Raw genomic sequence first — 22,093 nt, forward strand, 5'->3', positions numbered from 1 at the left:
AGTTTGATCGGCAACAACTTTCTGATTAGAAATCCGGCAGCAAAGCAATTTTCCGATCCTGCACGACTGTCAATGGCCGGCCTTGTAGAGACAACAGGAGAGCAGAGCTCACACAATTGTTGGTATGTAATTAGTAAATCTCTCGTCTGGGAAACACAAGTTATATTGATGGATAGAAATGAAGAGCCCCGCCCATCTCACACAAGATGCGTATTTTTTAAAAAATTCCACCTAGACACGGCCTGAACTATTAATATCTATGCGCAGAAGGTGGCCCATCTTGATAGATGGAAAGATAAAGAGCCGAGTTGACTCTTTCAAAAAGAAGACTAGTTCCATCTTTTTCTCTTCGGCATATGTGACGTCATTGGCCCTCTCCCGCACCCCGGCAACCTCCTTCAGTCAATAAAAACGACATCTCCGCTCCTCTTCTTCTTTTGATATGTGAGATACACCTTCACTTGTACAAACGATGAGCCAGCCAAGAGCAGAGCAGAGTCTCTCTCCCTTTCCCCTCCCTTTTTGTCGTCAATAATTGGATTTGAGGCAGAGAGAGCAGAAGCACAACGGATGGTGGGATGTTGCCAAGGGACAGCACCGAGCACCTCCTAACCCATCCACACACACATGTCTGTTTCTTCCGGCCGGCACACAAGAGAGAGAGAAAACGACTTTCTCCCGTAACGGCCTACCCCGTTTTCACCAGGCCGTTGTCACGGCCAGGATATAACACACACACACAAAGTAGCTGATCGAAAAATAAAAGCCAAACACATCCAATTGATTCGTTTTTTTGGGGGGGAAAAATCTTCCGTGTCTTTGATTTATTTGTCGACCGGCAGGATCACTCGGCTGGGTTGTTGTTGTGCGGTTATTTTCGTGGTATGGGGTGGTGGTGGGGGGATCCTGTGTGGCCGGATGGATGATTAAAGGATCGATACAACGACACAATAACACAGCGCAACTCTGGCTGCTTTTATCCTAACCACCCGCCTCCTCCCAGTAGCGAGGGTGGGGGGGCCGTGAGTGAAAAGTTTTCAGGCCTCGTCTGCCTCGTTGCGGTTCTGTGTGTGTGTGGCGGCCCCGGCACACACAGGACTTTTGTTCCCTGTTTTTATCTCCAAAGGACCATACCCACTACTACTCTCTCTCTCTCTGCCCCGTGCAACTCCCGACGTTCTAACCCATTTCTTTTTTTTCTTTTTGGCGGTTTCTACCCGCCTTCGTCCGGATGGAATACCGGATGAGAGAACAAACGCTCGGCGTGACACACACGGGGGATAAAATGTCTACATGGGAAATCATGACCTCCCCCTATCTCTCTTTCTCAACTTTGGCTATTAAATGTAGACCAGTAAAAATATAAACTAAATACGAAAATAGCCAAACATTTGATTTTTTTGAATTTCGCGCGCAAAAATTTGAAAAAATAAAATCGCCTTTAACTGGAAATAGAAAGAACGCCAAATAATAATTTAAAAAAAAAATTGTGTTGGATCTCTTCTTTTCCTTCCGGTCGCTCAGAGTTACCACCCCCCGTTCCACCCCACCAGAAGAAAAAACGAGAGGAGGAAAGGAGGGAGAGGACGGCGCCCAAGGGATGGAGAGGAGAGAGAGAAAATCAATAGGACGGAGCATGGATGCTCAGTGGGAGAGAGAGAGACTGTACTACCAACTACAATCCAGCGGAGCAGCTGGAGAATCTCTCTCCTTTTTTTCCCTCCAACTCCCCCCAAAAGTCTCAAAAGATTTTCCGGAATGGAATCCACCTGCTGTACTCCCCCTCTCAAAGAATAACCCAAAAAATCGACACTTACCCGGGCAACATGCTGGACCGTAGGATCCACCGTCGACGACCGACTCGTTCAAAGCGGTCGCCGCCGCCTCTGCCCAACAACCGACGAGCCGCTCCTGTTCCTGCTCCTCTGGTTGTTGTTGTTGTTGTTGATTCCACTCAAACTGATGGCTCGCATCGATGGAGCCGATCGAGTCCGTCGTCGTCGTCGTCGTTTTCCTCCCGATCCGAGTCAACAACAGCAACAACAACTTTGCAACTTGCACTTTGCCTTGGCGGACGAAAATGGCTCCTGGCGGCTCCTCGATCCAAGATTTCCCATTCAAAACCGTTTCACTGGGCAAAGGTTTCCGTCATTTGAGACACTGAGACACTGGCCGACACATTGCCGGACGAGAAAATAAGGATCGGTACATGACACACACGCACGCACGCACACACAGAGACACCACAACAACAACAACTCGGCTCAGGACTTGTCTCCTGGTCGGTGGCGGCTGAGGGAATGTCGAGAGTGTTGCTCCTGAGCGATGGCCGAAGGTGTTGAGGGGCTGGAAAAAAGAAACACACACACACACTGGCGCGCACACACACTCACACACACACACACACGCACACACTCTCCACCAGTTATACAAGGAACGAACGACGACGACGCCGGGAGTAGGTGGCAAAGAGATGGTACGGGTGGTAGGGTGGTTAAGAGAAAAAGAGGTGGAAAAAGGTGGGTGGGGGGGGGGGGATCGACTTTGGAAGGAGTCGGGGAGGATTTCTTTTCAAATGCAAGTGGCGGTTGGATGGGGTAGGGGGGATATGCTGATCGGAGTATTTCCGAGACGACAGCAGCAGCAGCGGCAGCGGCGGCAGCAGCGCGGGAGTTGCTGGCTGGACTTTGACTGGGCTCTCCTCTTGGTGTAGCCAAAAGTTTGAGAACGGGTAAGGGGAGAGAAAAGAGGCAGAGATGGAGTGAGGGATGGTGTGAGTCTGTGAAGAATGAACGCGAGTCGCGCCGAGAGGATCGGCGCAGAAAGGAGGAGGAGCCAAAATATCCGAGAGAGAGAGAGATATAGACCAGCGGGGTACACGCACTTGACGTTTTGTGCCAACACACTGCGCCGGCGTTGGACCCTGGGCAAAAGAAAAAGATACGAAAAATTATTTGTGAAAAAAGGAAATTTTTTTGCTGGGCAGAGGAGAAAAAAAGATGCAATAGACTATATAATCCAGCTGATGTCAGCTGTAAATATTATATTTAGAGATAACACCGTCCCTGTTTGGGTTGGCAGACGAATATGACACGTCCACTCATTTCCTCTTGGGTCTGAATTATTATTTTTCTTTCCTTTTCTTTTCCAGCAGCTTTTTTTAAGGGTCGGACGTCTGCGATTGACCCGATTCTCTCCAATCGTTTGACGGGAAGAAAAGAAGAGGTCCGCGTCCATCCACTTTGATCGTTTCTCTATCGGAACCAATAAGGAGCCAAGGGTTAGTTTTGGGGTCGATCTGGGAATCTATCTAAGCCATAGTAAAGACTTACTTACTACCTGCTGCTGCTGCTGCTGGTGGTACCGTGGGCGGAGTATAACAACCTGGCGATGGCGCGTGGTATCAAATTGATGAAAGCTGTGGGGGATTTTCATTTTCGAGGGCTTCTTACGTAACCAGTTATCAAAAGATATGGGGGGAAGACTTGAAGAGATGCCCGGTCAATTCCTCTTGCGCAATTTCCATCCATTTCACGGATGAGATTGGCGTTTTTCTCTTTTTCAAGTTGATGATCTCCGCGATGAAAACGGACGTGAATTGATGGTCTCTCCCGGGCCATAATTAATTATTTACGTTTTACTTTGCGCGTCTTTGAAAAAAACTATCATCGATTTTACTCCTCCTCACCCGACCCGACGTGGAGGACTCGACGGGCTGCCAGTCGTTTCTCACCGAAACCGGTTCTAAATCAATTCCGGTTGACTGGGCGACGATCTACGTTGGGTTTTCAATCCTCATCATCCTGCTGCTGCGAGAGAGACCGGAACTCGTTGCGCGCGTCTGCAACCATATTATAGTTTCTCAGATATTGCCCAGTTACACACACTCTCGACCATTGCAACAAACTCCGGGTCCGGCTGGCGCGCGCCCTAGCCAAAAGAGCTCCTGAATAGAAAAAGAAAAGAAAAAAAAGGTCTTAAAACACACACAACGGAAAAAGAGATTGGTTTACGAGGAGATAACAAAGTTGATTGCGTTATTACCTACGAAGCAGACACACACATAGAGAGAGAAAGGCCGTCCGGAATGGGTGTGGTGGTGATGTAATGATATGATATATTTTTTGGTCCCGATTCCTATAGCCTGGTCTGTGTGTGTGTGTGTGTGTGGCTCCTGCTACTTAAGACACTACACAGAGACATGGGCGGCCATTTTGGTGGCAGATAGATAATGAAAGCTGCAAACATCTTTTGGCGAGACAAAAGGGGATAATAACGGAAACAAACGCCAAGAGAGAAAGATAGAAAGAAAAAGAAAAGAGGGAAAGTTGCCATCATTACCGGCGAGTCGAGTGTGTGTCGAATTCGATCCAAATGTCAAACCGAGTGGAAAGAGGGGACGGAATTGGCGAAAGAAGATCAATTCATCCAGACGTGGGGACCTCCTGAAACAAAACAAAACAAAAAAGCCAGCAGATATCCAAAGAAAAATATTGGCCATTAAAGCGCCAGGAGGAGTTGGCCCCCAGCGAATCCCCTGGAAAACAAAAAACAAAAGGGACGGTCGGAAAAATAAATGAAAAAGAGCAAAAACAAATAAATGAAATGATAAATCTCAAATAAAGAGTCATCGTCTTCCAAAGAGTTATTTGACTGCCAAGAGCCCCAGTGTGTGTGTGTGTGTGTATCTCCTAGAGAGAGAGAGATAATCTGGTGAAAGACAAGGAAGTCGTTGGTATTCGATCAATAAGTTCCTCTCTCTGCTGCTGCTGCCGACGACGACGACTACGTCAGTATAACATTCAGACTCCTCCTCCCTCCATCCCTTTTGACTGTGCAGAGGGTCGTCGCCAGGATCCTTTGGGTTAAATACAAAATAAGAGAAGGAAAATTGGGGAGGGTCTCTGTATCACTTTGGCGAAACGCGCGCCCCATCATCTAATGAAACCTTCCCCGCCGCCACTACTCCCCGGCAAACAAACAAATGGAAGAGATCCTTCCGCTCCTTCTTCTTCTTCTCTTTTTCTTCTTTCGCTCCGGCTCTATGTGTGTCTGTTTTCTCTGCTCCTGAGCTGATACATACGCATGAGTGAGACATGCGACAGGGCGAGAATATGCTGTGCCATCTCGACTGTTTTGCGAAGGGGGGGATCGTTGGTGATGTACGCAACTGGGCGCCTCAGTCGTTGGCCGCCAACAAAAGGGAAGAAGAAAAGAAACGAGCGCGCACAGTCGTCGTCGTAGAAGAAGAAAAAAAAGGACGGACAGGAAAAGTAACGAGACTCGTGCGTCTACACTGACGACACACACAAAAGGAAAAGAAAGAAAATGCTGCTGCTACAGTATAGTGTATACCGGGCGCAAGTATGTAAGACTCTCTCTCTTCGCAATCAACTTTGAAGGGTGCCCAGTTGACGGGCTCTGCCTAGCGACACGCTTCTTTTTTCTTTATTCTCGACTGCCAAAGAAAAGAAACTTTTTCTTTCCTTTTCTTTTTTCCGGCAGCCTTGTACACACACAAACACGTCGCGGGGAAAATCATATTAATAAAAAAAAAGAAGAGAAGAGTCGAATGGAAGAGAAGAAGAAGCAAAAGCCACGGCGTTCAACAATAAAAAAAAGTTTGTTCTTCTTTTTTAACAGAGAGAAAAAAGGATGTCCTTTACGAGGAGAGAAAAAAAAGGAGTTGGAATGTTGTCTAAATATTGAATCGGCCGAGGCTCTTTTTTCTACCAAGGGAAAAGAAGAAAAATAGAAGAGCAGCAGCACTCAACTCTTTTCGTCTCTTTAACGATATTCCAATGTAACTCCTTTTCACAGAGTGCAGGACGAGTGATGAGAGAAGGAAGAAGAAAAAAAAAGATTGGATCCAACTTCATCAGGGTCTCCTTGATTCAATACTAAAAGGGGCTCCATTCCACTAAAACAGCGATCCTGATTTCCACCCGCCAAAAAATCAACTGAAATGATTTCAAAAAAATATTTAAAAAACAAAATGACAGTTAAACTTGAACACCAAATCACCAAAATCTTGACGAAAACCCTTCAAAGGACATCATGTGCGAAGTGCATGGAGAAAAAAAGGGGGGGGGGAATTCCATACGTAATTCCAATGGCTCTCGGGTTCTTATTCTCTTTTATGGACGTCCGATACGCACGTCGACTCGCCGAGTGCCGGGGCTGGAAGCAGAAAAAAAAAATGAAATAAAAATAAAAGTAAAAAAAAGAAGAAGGAATATGCGTTCGTGTTTGCAATGTCGAGCTGTCACTTCCAGAGAGGGTGGGGAGGGGGATATGAAATCTCCACTCACTCTCTCCTCTATTCGCATGGCCGCTCTTTTGATGACCCCCGCATACACACAAGACTCGATGATCAAAAGAGAGATCTTCTTCTTCTTCTTTTCTTCTTCCTTTTTTTGGGATTTTTCTCTCTGGTCGCGTCCGTTCACCCCCCTCGCCCGTTTCCACCCAGAGAATGTGGCGTCGAATCACAAGCAGCAGCAGCTTCGGGAGATCCGCTTGATGGCTTCCATTAGAAATTCTTTGCTCTCTCTCCTCTCGCGTTCGCCCTTCCATCTCTCACCTCTCTCCCGTCTCTCCTCTGCGCGTTTCGTATTGACATGATTCCGTTCCAATCAGTGGACCATTATTTCGACCAGGATTTTCTATGCACCAGATAACACACACGAGCATCTGACCCGTTTGCACACCCTAGACAGGAAAAATAAAAAAAAAGAGGTAAGAATAGTTAAAAGAAAGTTAAACAAACAAATAACAAAAAAGCTTTTAAAGAGTCAAACTGTTAAAGGAGTCGAGAGTTTAGAATCTTTTTTTTGGGGGTGGGGGGCTTTAACAAGACGTGGGCGATGGACATGAGTGTATTGCTTTCTCAACCGAGACAGCTGCTCTCAGCCGGCTCAAACAATCATTCGCAAACGATTCCACGAAAAACCGCCACCAAGCAGGCAGTTCTGCACAAAATTTAACAAACAGGAAAACAAAAATGTGTGTGACAGGAGGAGGTCGCCAATTTTTCTTTTTCATTTTTGGCTCAGATTTTTTTTTAAATTTTTTGGGTCGTTAATAAACGGAAAAAAAAGGAAAGGAAAGAAAATAAATTCCGTGTCATGAAAAAATTGCGGGTTGAAGTTGAAAGGCGGGAGAAGCGGAGAGCCTCAAAGCTTCTTCTATTTTAATCGGACGTGATTCGCTCCTTTTTGATTTTCTTGGCCGCGGGATCTTCAATGCCGACTGCTGGTGGGTCCGCGTTCGGTTCCTTTTTGATTTTTTTGGTCGCTGGATCCTCAGATGACTCAATGCCGACTGCTGGTGGCGCTGGATCAGCGTCCGGCTCCAGTTTAATTCGCTTTTCTTCGGGTTCGCTGGAAACGGTTTCGGCTGCTGCGGCAGCGGTGGCGGCTGGTGCCGGATGTTTGGTGCCGCCAGCATCGTTGAGTGACGTCTGAAATTCGGCACTCATGTCCATTTTGATGATCTCTCTAAGGGCCATGGTGGCGTACGACGAAGCGGGCAGGCTGAATTCCAACACCAGTCCGAGGTAAGCGCCATCTATTACCATTTGAAAAATAAATATTTACAATAAAAGGGGGTCAAAAAGTCGCATAATGGCACAAAGTTTCACATTTCAGATTTCATGTTTCACGAGTGACACGGAAGCCAACACTATTACCGGCGCACAAAGGCCGGAAGGAGGAAGAAATCCCAGCCCGTGTTCCGTCATCGATTGGATACCAAGATCCCCAACCCACCACCCCGTCCCGTTTCAAAGACAACACGAGAGAAAGGCGAGTAGTGTAGGAGAAGGAACAGCCAGCCGGGCTCCTAGTTCCTAGCTCCGTGTTCTTTGCAACGTCAATAATGGGCGCAAGTGATGTGTGTGACGTCTTCTCGACGGGAAAATGAAGCATTTTGGCACTACACTAATGAAGCGCGGGCCAAGGACCAAGGAGGAGTCAAAAGGGCAAAAGTGAATGGGATTTGCTAGAATGAATGTCGACAATCTACTCTTACTCTCCTACTCTCCTCTATCCCCCCTCCCTCCTGTTCCTACTCGGCTCTTTACTCGAATTCCCCCATCGTTGGCGAGTCAACTTTCCATCTATCGCGACATTCATAACGGACAAACTTCTCTTGTCGTCCATTCCAATATCCGACCGGCACCAGCCCGTCAACAATCGTGCGCGCAGACAGACAGACACATAATATAGCGAACCCCCACACGACAAACCTCCTCCCCAAAACTCCTAGCTCTCTCTCTCTCTCTGCTTCCTCATTGGCTGCAGACGTTGATTTCCTCTCCTTTCGCTCCGACAGCCAACGCCGACACTCACAAAGGGCGACGGCGGTAACAACAACAAGAGTGAGGCAGTACAACACACAAACGGCCATTCATAATGCCTCGGCGCAATCATCCACACACACACACACACACACACACAAAAGGATTCTTCTACTGCTGCTGCTTTTCTAGCCGCCACGAGTCTCAGAAAAATAACCCGGTCCGGTTGGCTAAAGAAAAAACAACCTAACCAAATAAAAACAGCGCCAAAAAGTATTGATTTCTTTTTTTTCTTTTCCCTCCTTGTCGGGAGTGTCAAAATAGGCGAATACAAAAATGAAAATAAATTGTCCTCCGAATAAAAAATATTTAGAAAAAAATATGGCGGGCAAAAGAGATGGAAAAGTTGTCCACCCATCGCGCAAGAACCAACATAAATATTGTGCCGAAAATGTAAGAGCCACTTTGAATAGGGGAAAAGGGGGCGAGTTGAACAGAGTGGCGATCAATGCATTGGCTCCCTTATCTAGCTCAGCCTACCATCTACTACTTCTTCCATTCTTTATGACTTTTTCTTTTTCTTTAACTACCGTCGCTTCTTTTCCTTTCTTTTTTTTACATATTTAAATTGTGGTGATGCAGAGAGAAAAAAAAAGGAAAAATAATTCAACATGATGAACGTTTGGGGTCGTCTTCTCACTTTAAAGAAAGAAAAAGAAAGTCGGGTCGGAGGACTGTGTGTGGTTAAGCTGGGAAGCACCCAGAAACCTCCGAAACAAGATCACCGACCCAGTGGAAATCAATTCAACCACCACTACCGAGGCAACCAAAAAATATAAAAAGAAAAGGAGGACAAGGAAATTTTCATAGTCTTCTATCTTTCCGCGAGAGAAAGTATAGCGAGAGAGAGAGAAAAGAGGGACGGATATAATAATAAAAATGGGATTATTTAACCTCGTACAGACGCTTCAAGCGAAAGGAAATAAAGTGCAACCATAGGAGATGGAGAGAGCGACAAGAAGGGGAGGGAAAAACTAATAAACAAGTGGAGCTCGGTCGATCCATCAGCTCGAGATGAAAAACTAACTTAAACCCCGCAAGAAAAAGAAGAAAAAAGACAAGTCTTTCGCCCTAAGAATTAAATCCCAAAAGATTTTCCTCCTCAAGTTTCGATAACACCAGATAGGCGAGCGGGAGAAATGTCCCGATCCTTAAACTCATTTCTTTTCCTCATGTTTTCCTGCCTTCAAGGAATGAGGAGGAAGAAAGTAAAAAGCAAAGAAATTTTTGCTTTCCAGATGGATGGGAAACGTTCCACCGTAGCAAGTAAAACACAAGAGAAAAGGAAATGGCATAGCAACAAAAAAAAACCCTGCCATTGAGCCAAGGGGATGATACCTTTCACGGCGGCGGCGGCGGGAGGCTGGGTCTTTTCCAGTCGATCCCAGTCAGATGGGATCAGGCTCAGAGTAGGATCATCGTAACGTACGAATTTCCATTTCACATCGGACGGCTTTGACATCACGAGTCGATACGCTCCACCGAGATTGTAGGTTCTGTCAAGAATGCGAGGAAGGGGAGAATATAAAAAAGATTTAAGTTTGATATAAAAGGGGGAAATAAAATAGAAAACATATATACTTTGTGCTTTGTTTGAAATCCATCTCAGTCAAGCCATCCGCTTGAAGGAGCTCTGTATACCATCCGGCAACTTCGTTGGAGGGATACGTTATGTCAAAGCCAGGAAGTGGAAGAATAATGTCGTTGATCGTGTAGTCGTTTATGTTGTTCTCGTCAATGAACATGACTTTGCGCTGATTGCGCTGCGCTTTTGCGTTGGACTTTTCACCATCCGCTTCCTTCTCGCTGGATTGATCATTTGCAGGTTCCAGAGCACTGGATTCCTCGTTCATCAGTTCCATTTCCGCGTCGACTTCAGGATCGCAAGTGCCTGGAACGTAGACCAAATCGCCAACAATCGGTTTCGGACCGAACTTTGAAAGACGCTTGGAAACGACAGTGTTCCAGAGGAAACTCTGATAGGCGTGAATGTAAGTAAGTCGCAAGTTGCGAGGAATCTTAAAAATCAAATAAAAATATTAATGAAACAAATGGTAGAAGATTTTAGTTAACGTCAAGGGGAACGTACGGAGTTCAGGGCGCCGACGAGATCTTTGCCAAATTTCTTCAAATGTAATAAAAGTTGAGCTTCGATTGTTTGAAGGCTCCTTTTGATTTTCGAAAAGGCTTTATGAGCGTCCCTTGTGGATTTGTACTCGATACGCGCTTGTGTGAGGTCGAAATCGCGTTGAAATCTGCCGTTCAACTCGGGTGGCTCCAAAATTAAATCAATGGCCTGTAAAACATTTGAAATGAATACGAAGATCTGAAAAGCACCTTATAAAATTGAATTACTTTTTGCCACCGCCCTAAAATCAGCTGTTTTCCAATGAAATGCGTTGGAACATGTCGAGTTCCAAAGCGTTGGGACCCGTAATAGTTGATGAAACCTACTTCTTTCAGCGACTCGAGGTTTGCCAAAATTTGACTCTCGTCGCCAATTACATTTCTAAGTGCTATTATGAAACGATTACCCTGTAATAAATTATGATGATTATTAGATGAAAACAAAATGGATTCGGATGAGCGGTACCTTCAGATTTCCCAATTGAAGAGGTTGTTTGGTGAAGGAAAAATTCCCAACAGCAATCTTAGGGTTATTCCGTACACTGTTCAAAATCTTAAGAGGTTCTGTATTTTTCAACGTCACTAACTGACTCGTAATTGCTCTTTTATCTTTCGTTCCAGCAGTCATTAAGTTTCCGGCTTTCGTCCTAAAATAAAAGTAAGAATTGATTTTTTTTCGGTGAAAATGTATGAAGGATGGTAAATATTTACTTAAGCGCTCGAGCGATTGTGTTGACTGCTTCCATTGTGCTCAGATTTTCTTTATACAACACGAATTGAGTATAAATGCAGCCCATGCGCCGCTTTTCGTTACGACGTCTTTCTTGTTTTCCTTCCATCTTGAAAATTTTCATAATTGTTCTGCCATCAACAGGTCCTGAGTTGCTGGTAATATTTTCCTCTTCATACTTTGTCCTCACAGTTTTATGGATATTTTGTCTTTCCTCCTTACTCTTTTCTGTTACGTCAATTTCAACAGTTTTTGGATCCCCTGTTTTAACCATTGCTTCAATACTATTCCATTGGTCTGCTGTCAAAACATCAGAATCTTCCGCCGTTTCAGTGTCATTAGATTCAACATACTTAACAATAGTCTGATCTGTTAAATGAATAATGTTGCCAGCCATGTCAATTTCATGTACCTTTACGTTGAAAAAAAAAATGGATTAATATTGTTAATAATGCTATGGTATTTTTACTCATTTCACCTGAAAATCAGAGTAACGTTGTTTGAGGATAGCTGAAAAGCCTTGTCCTTTACAAACATATTCGGAGATGCCAACATCAATTTCCTTCCTTTCAGTCTTTACATATTCTCGTTCCCCACCATAATTGTGTTTTTCAGGGGTAGCTTTTGGGCTAGCAGGAGGAGTTGGTTTCTGCTTTGACGGGGCCTTCATTCGCAATTCCTGTTCTTGTTGTTTCTTCAAGTTATATTTGGCCATGGCCTCTAGGACATTTACTTTCTTTTTCATCGTCTGGCCCTTCGCTTCACTAACACTTTCGCAGTCATTGTCTTCCATTGTCAAAAATGTATATCAAGTTGAACAAAAATTCTGTAATCAATAAGGCAGAACACCGGTTTTTGAGTCAACGCACGTGTTGGCTACTGTGACACGCTAAACCGTTTTACAGAATACAGTCAAGATTCTACGAGAAAACAGCGAGTGAACAATCCAACTTGGTTATCTACATAAAATAACGAAGAGTCGAAAATTTAACCGAGAATAGATTTTAACAAATTTGAAACGAGCTCGTGAGCCATGCAGGCGAGTTCTCAGGGACAGGGACCACTTAAAACTCGTCTGCTGTAGACATTGTTGCCTAGTAGAACAACGTCGTTTACGCGGTACAAAAATCCGGTTCCGGTATTCCGGATCCGGACTACCTGTAAAACTGAAATAACAATTTATAATTTACAATAAATTTATGCAGGTACTTTTGGAGTTTTGGTCAAATGAAAATATATTTAACTTCAATTAGTTCTGAATTATCGAATTGGATATCAGTCATATCACAGCGTTAAATATTAACTTGGACCAGACAAGAGAAAGGGTTGATTGGGTTGGACCACATAAATTCAAATGACCACTTTCACAAATCTCCAAACAGAAGAAAATTAGGGTAATCGTGTTTCAAGCAGTTGTATAACACTTCCCGTTGAATAAGGCACCTTTTTAAAAGAAAATAAACAAGAAACATTTTCCATTTAACAAAATTAAACCGCTAAGGGTATTTTTCCATCGGCGCACAATTGCCAACTAACTTAAATTAAACTTCAGTGGAAACCAAAAAAAAAGGTAATAAATAATAATGATAAAGAAAAACTGGAAAAAAAAACAATAAGAAAGAAAATGACTTAAAGGTTTTCAAGTTCATCAAAACAGAGGACCTAAGACGAGTGCACTCAATCCTCTTGATCGGAAATGATATCGATATATATGATACTCTTAAACTTTGAGCCATTGCAGGACTGAGTGATTAACACTTCTTCTTCTTCTTGATCCGGATCTAACTTGATTTTCTTTTTCTCAGGTTCCTCACAAGACTTGGTGAATGCTGATGAATGCATTTGACAAATGCCGGACTCGACCTTAACATTAGTTTGGGGTTCCTTCAAGCATTCGTTTACTATGGATTGAGACTTTTGACAAGTGCGGGGCTGTAGAACAACTAGATTTTTCTGTAGCTCTAAAACAAAATCTGTTGCTATTGGTGCAGATTGTTTGCTGGTCCCCGGTTCTTCCTTTAATAGAGGTTTCTCAAATGGCTCTCTGGTTTCTGGTGTCTGATTTTCAATCGTGGCCGGCGTTCCTTTTAGTTCGAACTCCCGAGACTCGCTGGTGGATTCTTGATGTTGATTCTTACGTTGCTCCACCAATTGTTTACTGGCGACTGGTTTTTCGGCGATTCTGTTTGTTTGGAGAGGTTCCTCGAATGACTCATTGTCAATTGACGGTTGTTTTTCCACAGTGCCCGATTCGGGCTTGATTTCTCTGAGCATTTTTCCCTTGGATAATGGGCTGGCTGCTGATTCTAGACGGTTTTGATTTATGTCTAAGAAAGACTTGCTTGATTCTGATAGAGGTGGATCGGTCATGCACGACTTTTCCTTGGTTTCCTTAATCTGGTCTTCGACGGCTTCTTTGGTTTCTAATGGAGATGGGCGCTTCTGTTTAGGGCACACCTTGTTCAAACGAACTTGTTTTTTCAATTTGGTTTTCTTGCAACGGAATCCCTTGGATGATTTCCGTAATTCGGCTGTCATGTCCATCTTGAGGATCTCTCTCAGAGCCATAGTCCCCCAAGCGAAGGCCGGCAAACTGAATTCGAGTACAAGTCCAAGATATACGCCTTCTAAAATAGCAAAGACAAATAACATACTGATAGACAGCGAACAAGAATGTTGTAGTTGAACTGTAGAAGAGTTCAAAATATTTCATAAATTTCACACAAACAATTTGATTCCACTTCTATTTTTGAACCAGCAGCAAACGAGCACGTCAGCAACAGTAATTTCTGGACATAATTTCCCTATCTATTTATCTACCTACCTAACTTTCATTATAAAAAAAAAGTTTAATAATAATATTTTGATATTTAGAGTCCTGAAAATGTTTTTTATGCGAAACATTACAGTAAATAAACAGGAACAAAGCATAGCGATTTATAGAAACAGAGAAAATTGAAAAATACCTTGCGAGCTGACAGATGGGAGCTCTATTTGGTGTAGTCGATCCAAATCAGACGGAATCAACTTCTGGCCAGGATTATCGTAATGCACGAATTTCCATTCCAAATTAGAAGGCCTCAACACCACGGGTCGATAAGCTCCATTTTTAATACCATAAGTCCTACAATCATACACATAATTAACACATAACTGAGAAAAGCGGAGTGGTAAAAATCCATGTTTGATTCGAGGAAAAATTAAATACTTTAAACCCGAATTGAAATCCTTTTCCAACAGTCCATCTGCCAATAAATGGTCTTTATACCAGTCGGCAACTTCGTTGGCCGGATAAGTAATATTAGAACCAGGAAGCGGCAGAACAACGTCGTAGATGGTGTACTTATTAATGTTATTTTTGTCGATGAAAATGACTTCTCGTTGATTGTGCTGTCTCTTATTATTATCACGTCCGCCACTGTCGACTTCCATTTCAACCAATAGTTTGATGTCAAGGTCTATGTTATGGTAATATTTTGTTCATTATTACCTGGAGCATAAACTAGATCACCCACAATCAGTTTTGCACCAAATTTTGCAATGCGCTTGGAGACGATAGTGTTCCAGAGAAAACACTGATAGGCGCGAACAAAAGAAAGTCGCAAACAAAAAGGGATCTATAGACAAAAAGAAAATGTTTTAATACTGGAAGACAGCGTTTAAAAATTGGCGTCAATGTTTTCAATACATACAGCATTTACTGCTTTATCGAGATTTTCGCCATGGATTTGAATATTAGACAAAAGTTGGGCTTTTATTGAATTCTTTAGTGTATCCTCATCAAAAGTTAGATCGACAACTCTGGAGAATTTATACTCAATACAAGCCAATGTAATATTCTTAAACCGATTATCTCTGATCTTCAACTCGGGATGAGGCTGTAAAAATAAATCAACAGCCTAATAAAAAGGCAAAAAATGTTGAAATATCTACATAATTTGACAATGATTAATAATATGAATTACTTCTTGCCATTTCTGTAGTAGAAGCTGCTTTCCGATTAAATGTTTTGGGGCATCTCTTATTAATCCAAAGTGCAGGTTTTCATAATAATTTACGAACCCATTATCTTTAAGCGATCTGAGATTCGCCTCAATATGACCCTTATCACCAATTATTTTCCGTAGAGCGATGCTAAAATGATTGCCCTACATAAATTATGAGTAAGTTTTAAGGTAACATTGGTTACGAAGGAATTAAACTGACCTTCAGATCACCCCGCTGAAGGGGTTTAGGGGCGAAGCTGAAATTTCCAATCGAAATATTTTTGAGGGATTCTGTGAGACAAAGACCAATACAATCCTCCATTTTCATTGTCACTAGTTGACAGTTTGATTTTGATCTTCCAATGTTGTGTTCAGCAGTCATAAAGCAGTCTGAGCTTTTTCTGTAATTTACGACCAGGAAAGGAATAATGAAAGAAAAAATAAGTCAGGATTTCGATAAAAATACCTGAGACTTGTTGCGATATTGTCGATTGCTGTCTTTGTGCTTATCTTTTCTGCGTACATAGTGAATTGAACATAATCAAGTGATCCATCTTGGCGGCGAATCTCATCTTGCATATTGCAAATCTTCAAGATTAGTTGTTTACCAACATACACAGGCTCATGGACATGAAACTTCTCTTTCAGAATTTTCTGGAGATTGTCTCTCTGATTTTCACTTATATCTGTAATATCAATTTCAGTAGTTTTAATCTCTTCATCATCATCTGTTTTTAACATTATGTCATCAATGCTGTTTAATTGCTCAGGTGTTATGACAAACTCTCCCTTACAAGGAAAAGGTTTGATAAGAGGATTGTTCATTTTTGTTAAATGAACAACTGATCCATCTAAACTGATTTCATGTACCTATAAAAAGGACAAAATTTTAGTGCTGAACTAAATTTTCCTAACAATTTACAACATTCATACCTGGAAATCAGAGCAAGAGTGATTTATATCAGCAGAAAAGCCTCGTCCTTGAGAAATATATTCAGTGATGCCAATTTCAAAATCATTTTCCAAGTGTAGTTTGTTTTCACTTTTTGCTGCATTTTTCAGATGTTTCATTAGTAGTCTATTTCTTTTGTTTTCGTACTGCTTTACATTTATTGCTGTAAATTGTGACTTCCTTGTCACTAAGGGTTTGACAAACGATTGCTTCTCTAAACTAAGCTTCTTTCCTTTTCTTCCTTTAGATGTTTCATTTGATACTTCACCCTTCACTGACAATGCCGGGGAATCATTTAATATTACGTTTCCCTTCGACGGACCGGCTTTCGTTTCCATGGTATGCTGTTGCTGTTCTTGTTGCTTCAATTTGTATTTAGTAAGGGCCTCAAGGATATTTTCCTTCTTTGGCGATTCGTTTGATACAAAGACGATTTCACACTCCTGTTCTTCCATTTTGTCAGACTAGATGATTAAAACAGTTTTAGTATATTTCTTCATCTCCACGTGCCCACGACCCGAGTGGAGCACTTGGCCGAGTTTAACAAACTACAACAACAAATCAACAATTGAAATTTAGCAGACAACTAAACACAATGTTGTCAAATCGCTTGAATTCGCTCCCGTCATCAGGAAGGCGCTCCGCGGACCGCGGCCCGCGCTACTCCTGCAGACGTGTAGTCCTGTTTGCTGTTCCTGCCTTCTCTCCTCTCCCCTCTTTTTTTTTTTTTTTTTTTTTTTTAACTTTTTAGTAACTGTTTAAGATAGCATATCAATACAGTAAGTTACAGATACAGTAGGTCGACACAGGTATGTAACAATCGGTACGTGAGACCAACTAGACTAGCCGAGACAACTGGTTGTATTTTTTTAAAGGGTTCTGATCTTTATTAAAGATGTCCTTTATGGCATCAGGGCGCCTTATACAATTTACCACACTTAAATCTTTAAATGTGTTCTCATTACCTGACTTGCGCTGGAACCACCTTTCCCTTCCCTTCTCCCCTGCAGAAAAAAAATGGGGGACGGGACTTCAGCATCCGAATTCCATACCGGAACTCGTGCGAACAAGATGTTCTGGGTTGGATTTTACACAAAACTGTAAAATAAAAATAGTTTCCATAGTTCTACTATTTACTAGAAGCCTAATTTTTAAAAATAAAAAAAAAAAACGCTCAAAACTAGTGAGAAAAATCATACTTAAAATCATACTTTTATCTACATAAAATAACGAAAACTTATCCGAGAATAGATTCTAAAAAATTTGAAACGAGCTCGTGAGTCATGCAGGTGAGTTCTCAGGGACCAATTAAAACTCGTCTTCTGTAGCCATTGTTGCCTAGTAGTAGTAGGTCGTCGTTAACACCCATTAACCTCGCATCGCATGAAATCCGGTTCCGGTGTTCCGGACTACCTGTAATAGCACCTTTAAAATGTATACCGGTAATAAATGTATTAAGGGATTCTTGGTCTAATGACAATATATTTAACTTCAATTAGTTCTGAATTATCGCATAGGATATCAGTCATATCACAGCGTTAAACGAGGATTTAGGAATATTAACTTGGTTGGAGCAGACAAAAGATGGGTTGGCCCACAAAATTCGATAAATTCGAATGTTCACTGTCACAAATCTTCAAACGGAAAAAAATTATGGCAATCATGTTTCATACGGGTTGTGTTCAACACTTTCCGTTGAATAAGGCACCTTATTAAAAAGACGAAAAATTTCCATTTAAATGCTGCTGGGTAGTTTTCCATCGGCGCATTTTACTCCAATTGCCAACTACCTTAAATTCAACTTCAGCAGAAACAAAAAACAAATAAAATAACTTGGGCAAAAACTGTAAGAAAAAATTATTTTTCAAGTCTTTTCAAGTTCGTCAAACAGAAGACCTAGACGAGTGCAATCAGTCCTCTTGTTCGGAAATGAGATCGACATACATGATACTCTTAAACTTTGTGCTTTTCGAAGACGGAATGATTAACACTTCTTCTTCTTCTTGATCTGTGTCCGGATCTAACTTGGTTTTCTTTTTCTCAGGTTCCTCACAAGATTCGGCGAATGTTGATGAATGCGTTTGAAAAATGCCGGGCTCGACCTTAACATTAGTTTGGGGTTCCTTCAAGCTTTTGTTTACTTTAGATTGAGGCTTTTGACAAGTGCTGGGCTCTTGAACAATTCGATTTTTCTTAAGCTGTTTTAGTTTAGGTTTCTTAAATGGCTCCCCGGTTGTTGGTGGCGGATCATCAAGTGTTGCCGGCTCCAGCGTGATTCCTTTAAGTTGCGACTCCCGAGACTCAGTGGTTGATGGTGAACGATCTTGATTCTTACGTTGCTTAACCGAATGTTTATTGGCGACTTGTTTTTCGGTGATTCTTTTTGTTCGGAGAGGTTCCTCGAATGACTCATTGTCCCTTGACGGTTGTTTTTCGATAGTGCTCGATTTCAGCTTCATTTCTCTGAGCGTGTGACCATTTGATAATGGGCTGGCTGCTGATTCCGCACGGTTTCTATGTGTGTCTAATAAAGACTTGCTAGTTTCTGATTGAGGTTGATCGGCGATGCACGGCTTTTCTTTTCTTTTCTTCTTCTGTGGTTCCTCGAGCGCTTTGTTTGTTGCTAATGGCGACGGATGCTCCTGCCTAGGGCACACCTTGTTCAAACGAACTTGTTTTTTCAACTTGGTTTTCTTGCTATGGAATCCCTTGCATGATTTCCGTAATTCGGCTGTCATGTCCATCTTGAGGATCTCTCTCAGAGCCATAGTCCCCCAAGCGAAGGCCGGCAAACTGAATTCGAGCACAAGTCCAAGATATACGCCTTCTAAAATAGCAAATAAAAATAACATACTGATTGACAGTGAACAAACATGTTGTAGTTGAAGAGTTCCAATATTTCATAAATTTCACACAAATAATTTTATTCCACTCCTATTGTTGAACCCACAGCAAACCAGCAAATCAGCAACAGTAATTTCTGGACTGAATTTCCCTACCCATCTATCTACCCACCTACCTTCCATTCTTAATCTTAAAGTAATAATATATTTTGGTATTTAGTGTCCTCAAAACGTTTGTGAAGGTACACATTACGTTAAATAAACATAAAGAAAGCATAGGGACATGAAGCTATAGACAGAGAAACATAAAAAATACCTTGTGAACTGACAGACGGGAGCTCTACTTGTTGTAGTCGATCCAAATCAGACGGAATCAACTTCTGGTCAGGATTATCGTAATGCACGAATTTCCATTTTAAATCAGAAGGCCTCAACACCACGGGTCGATAAGCTCCATTAATACCATAAGTACTATAATCATAAACATAATCCAAAATAAAATATAACTGGGAGGGAAAGTAGGAGTGGCAAAAATACCAAAACTGTATGATCAAAGAATGAATTACTTTAAACTCAAATTGAAATCCTTCTCCAACAGTCCATCTGCCGATAAAAGGTCTTTATACCAGTCGGCAACTTCGTTGGCCGGATAAGTAATATTACAACCAGGAAGCGGTAGAACAGCGTCGTAGATGGTGTAATTGTGAATGTTGTTTTGGTCGATGAAAAGTACTTCTCGTTGATTTTGCTGTCCATTATAATCACGTCTGCCACTGTCACCTTCCATTTCAATCAATAGTTCGATGTAAAACTCTATATAGCGGATGTATAATGAGATTGTATTATTCTGGTCATTATTACCTGAAGCATAGACTAGATCACCCACAATCAGTTTTGCACCAAATTTTGCAATGCGCTTGGAGACGATAGTGTTCCAGAGAAAACACTGATAGGCGCGAACAAAAGAAACTCGCAATTCAAGAGAGATCTATATGAAAAAAAAAAATATATTTTAATATTGAAAGATGGCGTTTAAAAAATTGGCGTAAATGTTTTCAAAATACATACGTCATTTACTGCTACAGCGAGATTTTCGCCATGGATTTGAATACTTGACAAAAGTTTGGCTTTGAATGAGTTATTTATATGATGAGTCTCATCAAAGGTTTTATGGACAAGCCTTGAGAATTTATACTCAATACAAGCCAATGTAAGGTTGCTTAAATAGTCACCTGTGCTATTTAACTCGGAAGGCTGTAAAATTAAATCAATAGCCTAACAAAAAGGCAAGAAATGTTGAATCTACACAACTTGACGATAATTTAAAAATTGAATTACTTCTTGCCATTGTTTTAGTAGTAGCTGCTTTCCGATTAAATGCTTGGGAACGTCTCTTATAAATCCAAAGTGATTGTTATCATAATAATTTATGAAACCATTATCTTTTAGAGATCTTAAACTCGCCTCAATTTGACCCTTATTACCAATTACTTTCCGTAGTGCGATGTTAAAATGATTGCCCTACATAAATAATGAGCAAGGTTTAAGGACAGATTCGGTTAGCGACGGAATTAAACTGACCTTCAGATCGCCCAGCTGAAGGGGTTGAGGGACGAAACTGAAATTTCCAATTCCAATTGAAGTATGTGAAGCGAGACAAAGACCAATAGAATCCTCACTTTTCATCGTCACCAGTTGACTTATTGATCTTGCAAATTTGTTTTCAGCAGTCATGAAGCATTTAGAGCTTTTCCTTTAATTATTTCCGATCAACAACGGTACAAACGAAAGAAAAATGAAGTTAAGATCACGTTAAAAATACCTGAGTGTTTCGGCCATATTTCTGATTGCTGTCTTTGTGCTTATCTTTTCGGCGTACAAAACGAATTGAATATAATCAAATAATCCATTTTGGGGATGTCTCTCATCATGCATTTTACAAATCTTCAAGATTAGTTTTCCACAAACAGATACAGGTTCATGGACATAATAATTTTCATTCTCTTTCAGAATTTTCCTAAGGTTGATTCTGTCAATTTCTTCCATTTCAGTTATGTCAATTTCAATAGTTTTTATCTCCTCATTCGACTTCAACATAATGGCATCAATGTTATTTAATAGGTCATATGTTATGACAAATTTCCCATCACAAGTATTAGGTTTGAAAAGAGGATTTTTCATCTTTGTTAAATAAACAACTGATCCATCTAAACTGATTTCATGAACCTATAAAAATCATAAAATTTTAGTGCTTTTGGCGAAAAATTTTTTCAACATTCATACGAACCATACAAAAATTATTAATGCAATACCTGGAAATCAAGATAAGACTGATCTACATCAGCTGAAAAGCCTTTTCCTTGAGAAATATATTCAGTGATGCCAATTTCAAAATCATTTTTCATGTATGTTTTGTTTTCACTCTTTGCTAAATGTTGCACATATTCCAGTTGTAGTCTATTTCTTTCATTTTCATCATACTGCCATGGTAAAGGATTATACTGCTCTTTATTAACTTCTGTGATTTGGGACTTCCCTAAGGATTTGGCAGATGATTGCTTCTTCAAACTAATCTCCTGTCCTTTCTCTTCTTCAGATGTTTCTTTTGATACTTTAGACTTCACTGGCAATGGTCGGGAATCATTTATTGTTTCGTTCTCCTTTGACGAACCGGCTTTCATTTTTATGGCATCATGCTGTTGCTGTTCTTGTTGCTTCAATTTGTATTTAGCCAGGGCCTCAAGGATATTTTCTTTCTTCTTTTGCGATTTGTTTGATACAAAGACGATTTCACACTCCTGTTCTTCCATTTTGTCAGACTAGATTTAAATAATTTGTCTACTTCTTCTACTTAGTACTTGGCTACAATTTCCACGTGCCCATGACCCGCGACCCGAGTGGTCGAATTAACTAAACTAAGCAAGTATTCAACAATTGAATTTTAGCAGAAGCAGACAGATCTAAAAACATAAAACAATGTTGTCAAACCTTTAAATACCACCCATCCGATAAGATGGCGCACGGCGTTTTATTACTGTTTTTTTGTTATTTTTAATGTTTTTCCTCTCCTCTACTCCATTTTTTATTTGTACTTTT

The 22,093-nt window shown here is 41.3% G+C and overlaps 4 protein-coding genes and 1 long non-coding RNA gene across 9 annotated transcripts in view; all 5 read right to left on the reverse strand.

Moving 5' to 3' along the window:
• The window catches only part of LOC124207995 (bone morphogenetic protein 1-like), a 19,086-nt gene extending 16,162 nt beyond the window's left edge, over positions 1-2,924 (reverse strand). For 2 of the 4 annotated variants that reach the window (XM_046605666.1, XM_046605668.1), the window contains exon 1: positions 1,818-2,924. The gene's annotated coding sequence lies outside the window, so the exon portion shown is untranslated. The remainder of the gene's footprint in view (positions 1-1,817) is intronic. The other 2 variants (XM_046605667.1, XM_046605669.1) reach the window with 1 other exon arrangement.
• Positions 2,925-3,338: 414 nt separating this feature from the next.
• LOC124208006 lies at positions 3,339-5,475 on the reverse strand. Its single transcript, XR_006880223.1, has 3 exons — positions 4,342-5,475; positions 4,045-4,248; positions 3,339-3,946 (listed from the first exon to the last, which is right to left on the reverse strand). It is a non-coding gene; the product is annotated as an uncharacterized LOC124208006 (long non-coding RNA).
• A 1,385-nt stretch (positions 5,476-6,860) lies between these two features.
• LOC124208007 (pseudouridylate synthase 7 homolog) lies at positions 6,861-12,298 on the reverse strand. Its single transcript, XM_046605687.1, has 8 exons — positions 11,695-12,298; positions 11,198-11,628; positions 10,953-11,133; positions 10,715-10,894; positions 10,449-10,655; positions 9,941-10,377; positions 9,698-9,855; positions 6,861-7,569 (listed from the first exon to the last, which is right to left on the reverse strand). Exons 1-8 carry the CDS (start codon positions 12,007-12,009, stop codon positions 7,193-7,195), a joined length of 2,286 nt encoding a protein of 761 aa, XP_046461643.1. The 5' UTR covers positions 12,010-12,298; the 3' UTR covers positions 6,861-7,192.
• Positions 12,299-12,433: 135 nt separating this feature from the next.
• Positions 12,434-16,731, reverse strand: LOC124208008 (pseudouridylate synthase 7 homolog). The gene is made up of 9 exons (XM_046605688.1): positions 16,136-16,731; positions 15,669-16,072; positions 15,423-15,603; positions 15,182-15,364; positions 14,909-15,115; positions 14,707-14,833; positions 14,425-14,641; positions 14,183-14,340; positions 12,434-13,843 (listed from the first exon to the last, which is right to left on the reverse strand). The coding sequence occupies exons 1-9, from the start codon at positions 16,607-16,609 to the stop codon at positions 12,894-12,896; spliced, it is 2,901 nt and encodes a 966-aa protein (XP_046461644.1). The 5' UTR covers positions 16,610-16,731; the 3' UTR covers positions 12,434-12,893.
• An 885-nt stretch (positions 16,732-17,616) lies between these two features.
• On the reverse strand, positions 17,617-21,954 carry LOC124208009 (pseudouridylate synthase 7 homolog). 2 transcript variants are annotated; one of them, XM_046605691.1, is made up of 9 exons: positions 21,310-21,954; positions 20,820-21,223; positions 20,579-20,750; positions 20,336-20,518; positions 20,066-20,272; positions 19,859-19,985; positions 19,564-19,777; positions 19,314-19,468; positions 17,617-18,981 (listed from the first exon to the last, which is right to left on the reverse strand). In XM_046605691.1, the coding sequence occupies exons 1-9, from the start codon at positions 21,805-21,807 to the stop codon at positions 18,065-18,067; spliced, it is 2,877 nt and encodes a 958-aa protein (XP_046461647.1). In that variant the 5' UTR covers positions 21,808-21,954; the 3' UTR covers positions 17,617-18,064. The 2 variants fall into 2 exon arrangements, with proteins under 2 accessions (XP_046461647.1, XP_046461646.1); XM_046605690.1 differs by having other exon boundaries at positions 19,564-19,786; positions 21,310-21,912.
• Positions 21,955-22,093: the final 139 nt, after the last annotated feature.

Source organism: Daphnia pulex, chromosome 11 (genome assembly GCF_021134715.1).
Source record: "Daphnia pulex isolate KAP4 chromosome 11, ASM2113471v1".
In the NCBI taxonomy this organism is placed as follows: domain Eukaryota; kingdom Metazoa; phylum Arthropoda; class Branchiopoda; order Diplostraca; family Daphniidae; genus Daphnia; species Daphnia pulex.

Excerpts from the sequence above, each read along its gene's own strand:
- LOC124208007 (XM_046605687.1), bottom strand. The coding sequence starts at position 12,009 with ATGGAAGACAATGACTGCGAAAGTGTTAGTGAAGCGAAGGGCCAGACG. Across the intron at positions 10,378-10,448 it reads TCGTCGGCGCCCTGAACTCC|ATTCCTCGCAACTTGCGACT; the intron begins GTACGTTCCCCT and ends TTGATTTTTAAG. Across the intron at positions 7,570-9,697 it reads CGCCGCCGCCGCCGTGAAAG|ATGGCGCTTACCTCGGACTG; the intron begins GTATCATCCCCT and ends AAATGGTAATAG.
- LOC124208008 (XM_046605688.1), bottom strand. The coding sequence starts at position 16,609 with ATGGAAGAACAGGAGTGTGAAATCGTCTTTGTATCAAACGAATCGCCA. Across the intron at positions 16,073-16,135 it reads ACTCTTGCTCTGATTTCCAG|GTACATGAAATCAGTTTAGA; the intron begins GTATGAATGTTG and ends TCCTTTTTATAG. Across the intron at positions 14,834-14,908 it reads TCGATAAAGCAGTAAATGCT|ATCCCTTTTTGTTTGCGACT; the intron begins GTATGTATTGAA and ends TTTTGTCTATAG.
- LOC124208009 (XM_046605690.1), bottom strand. The coding sequence starts at position 21,807 with ATGGAAGAACAGGAGTGTGAAATCGTCTTTGTATCAAACAAATCGCAA. Across the intron at positions 21,224-21,309 it reads AGTCTTATCTTGATTTCCAG|GTTCATGAAATCAGTTTAGA; the intron begins GTATTGCATTAA and ends TGATTTTTATAG. Across the intron at positions 19,469-19,563 it reads GATTTCAATTTGAGTTTAAA|TACTTATGGTATTAATGGAG; the intron begins GTAATTCATTCT and ends TTATGATTATAG.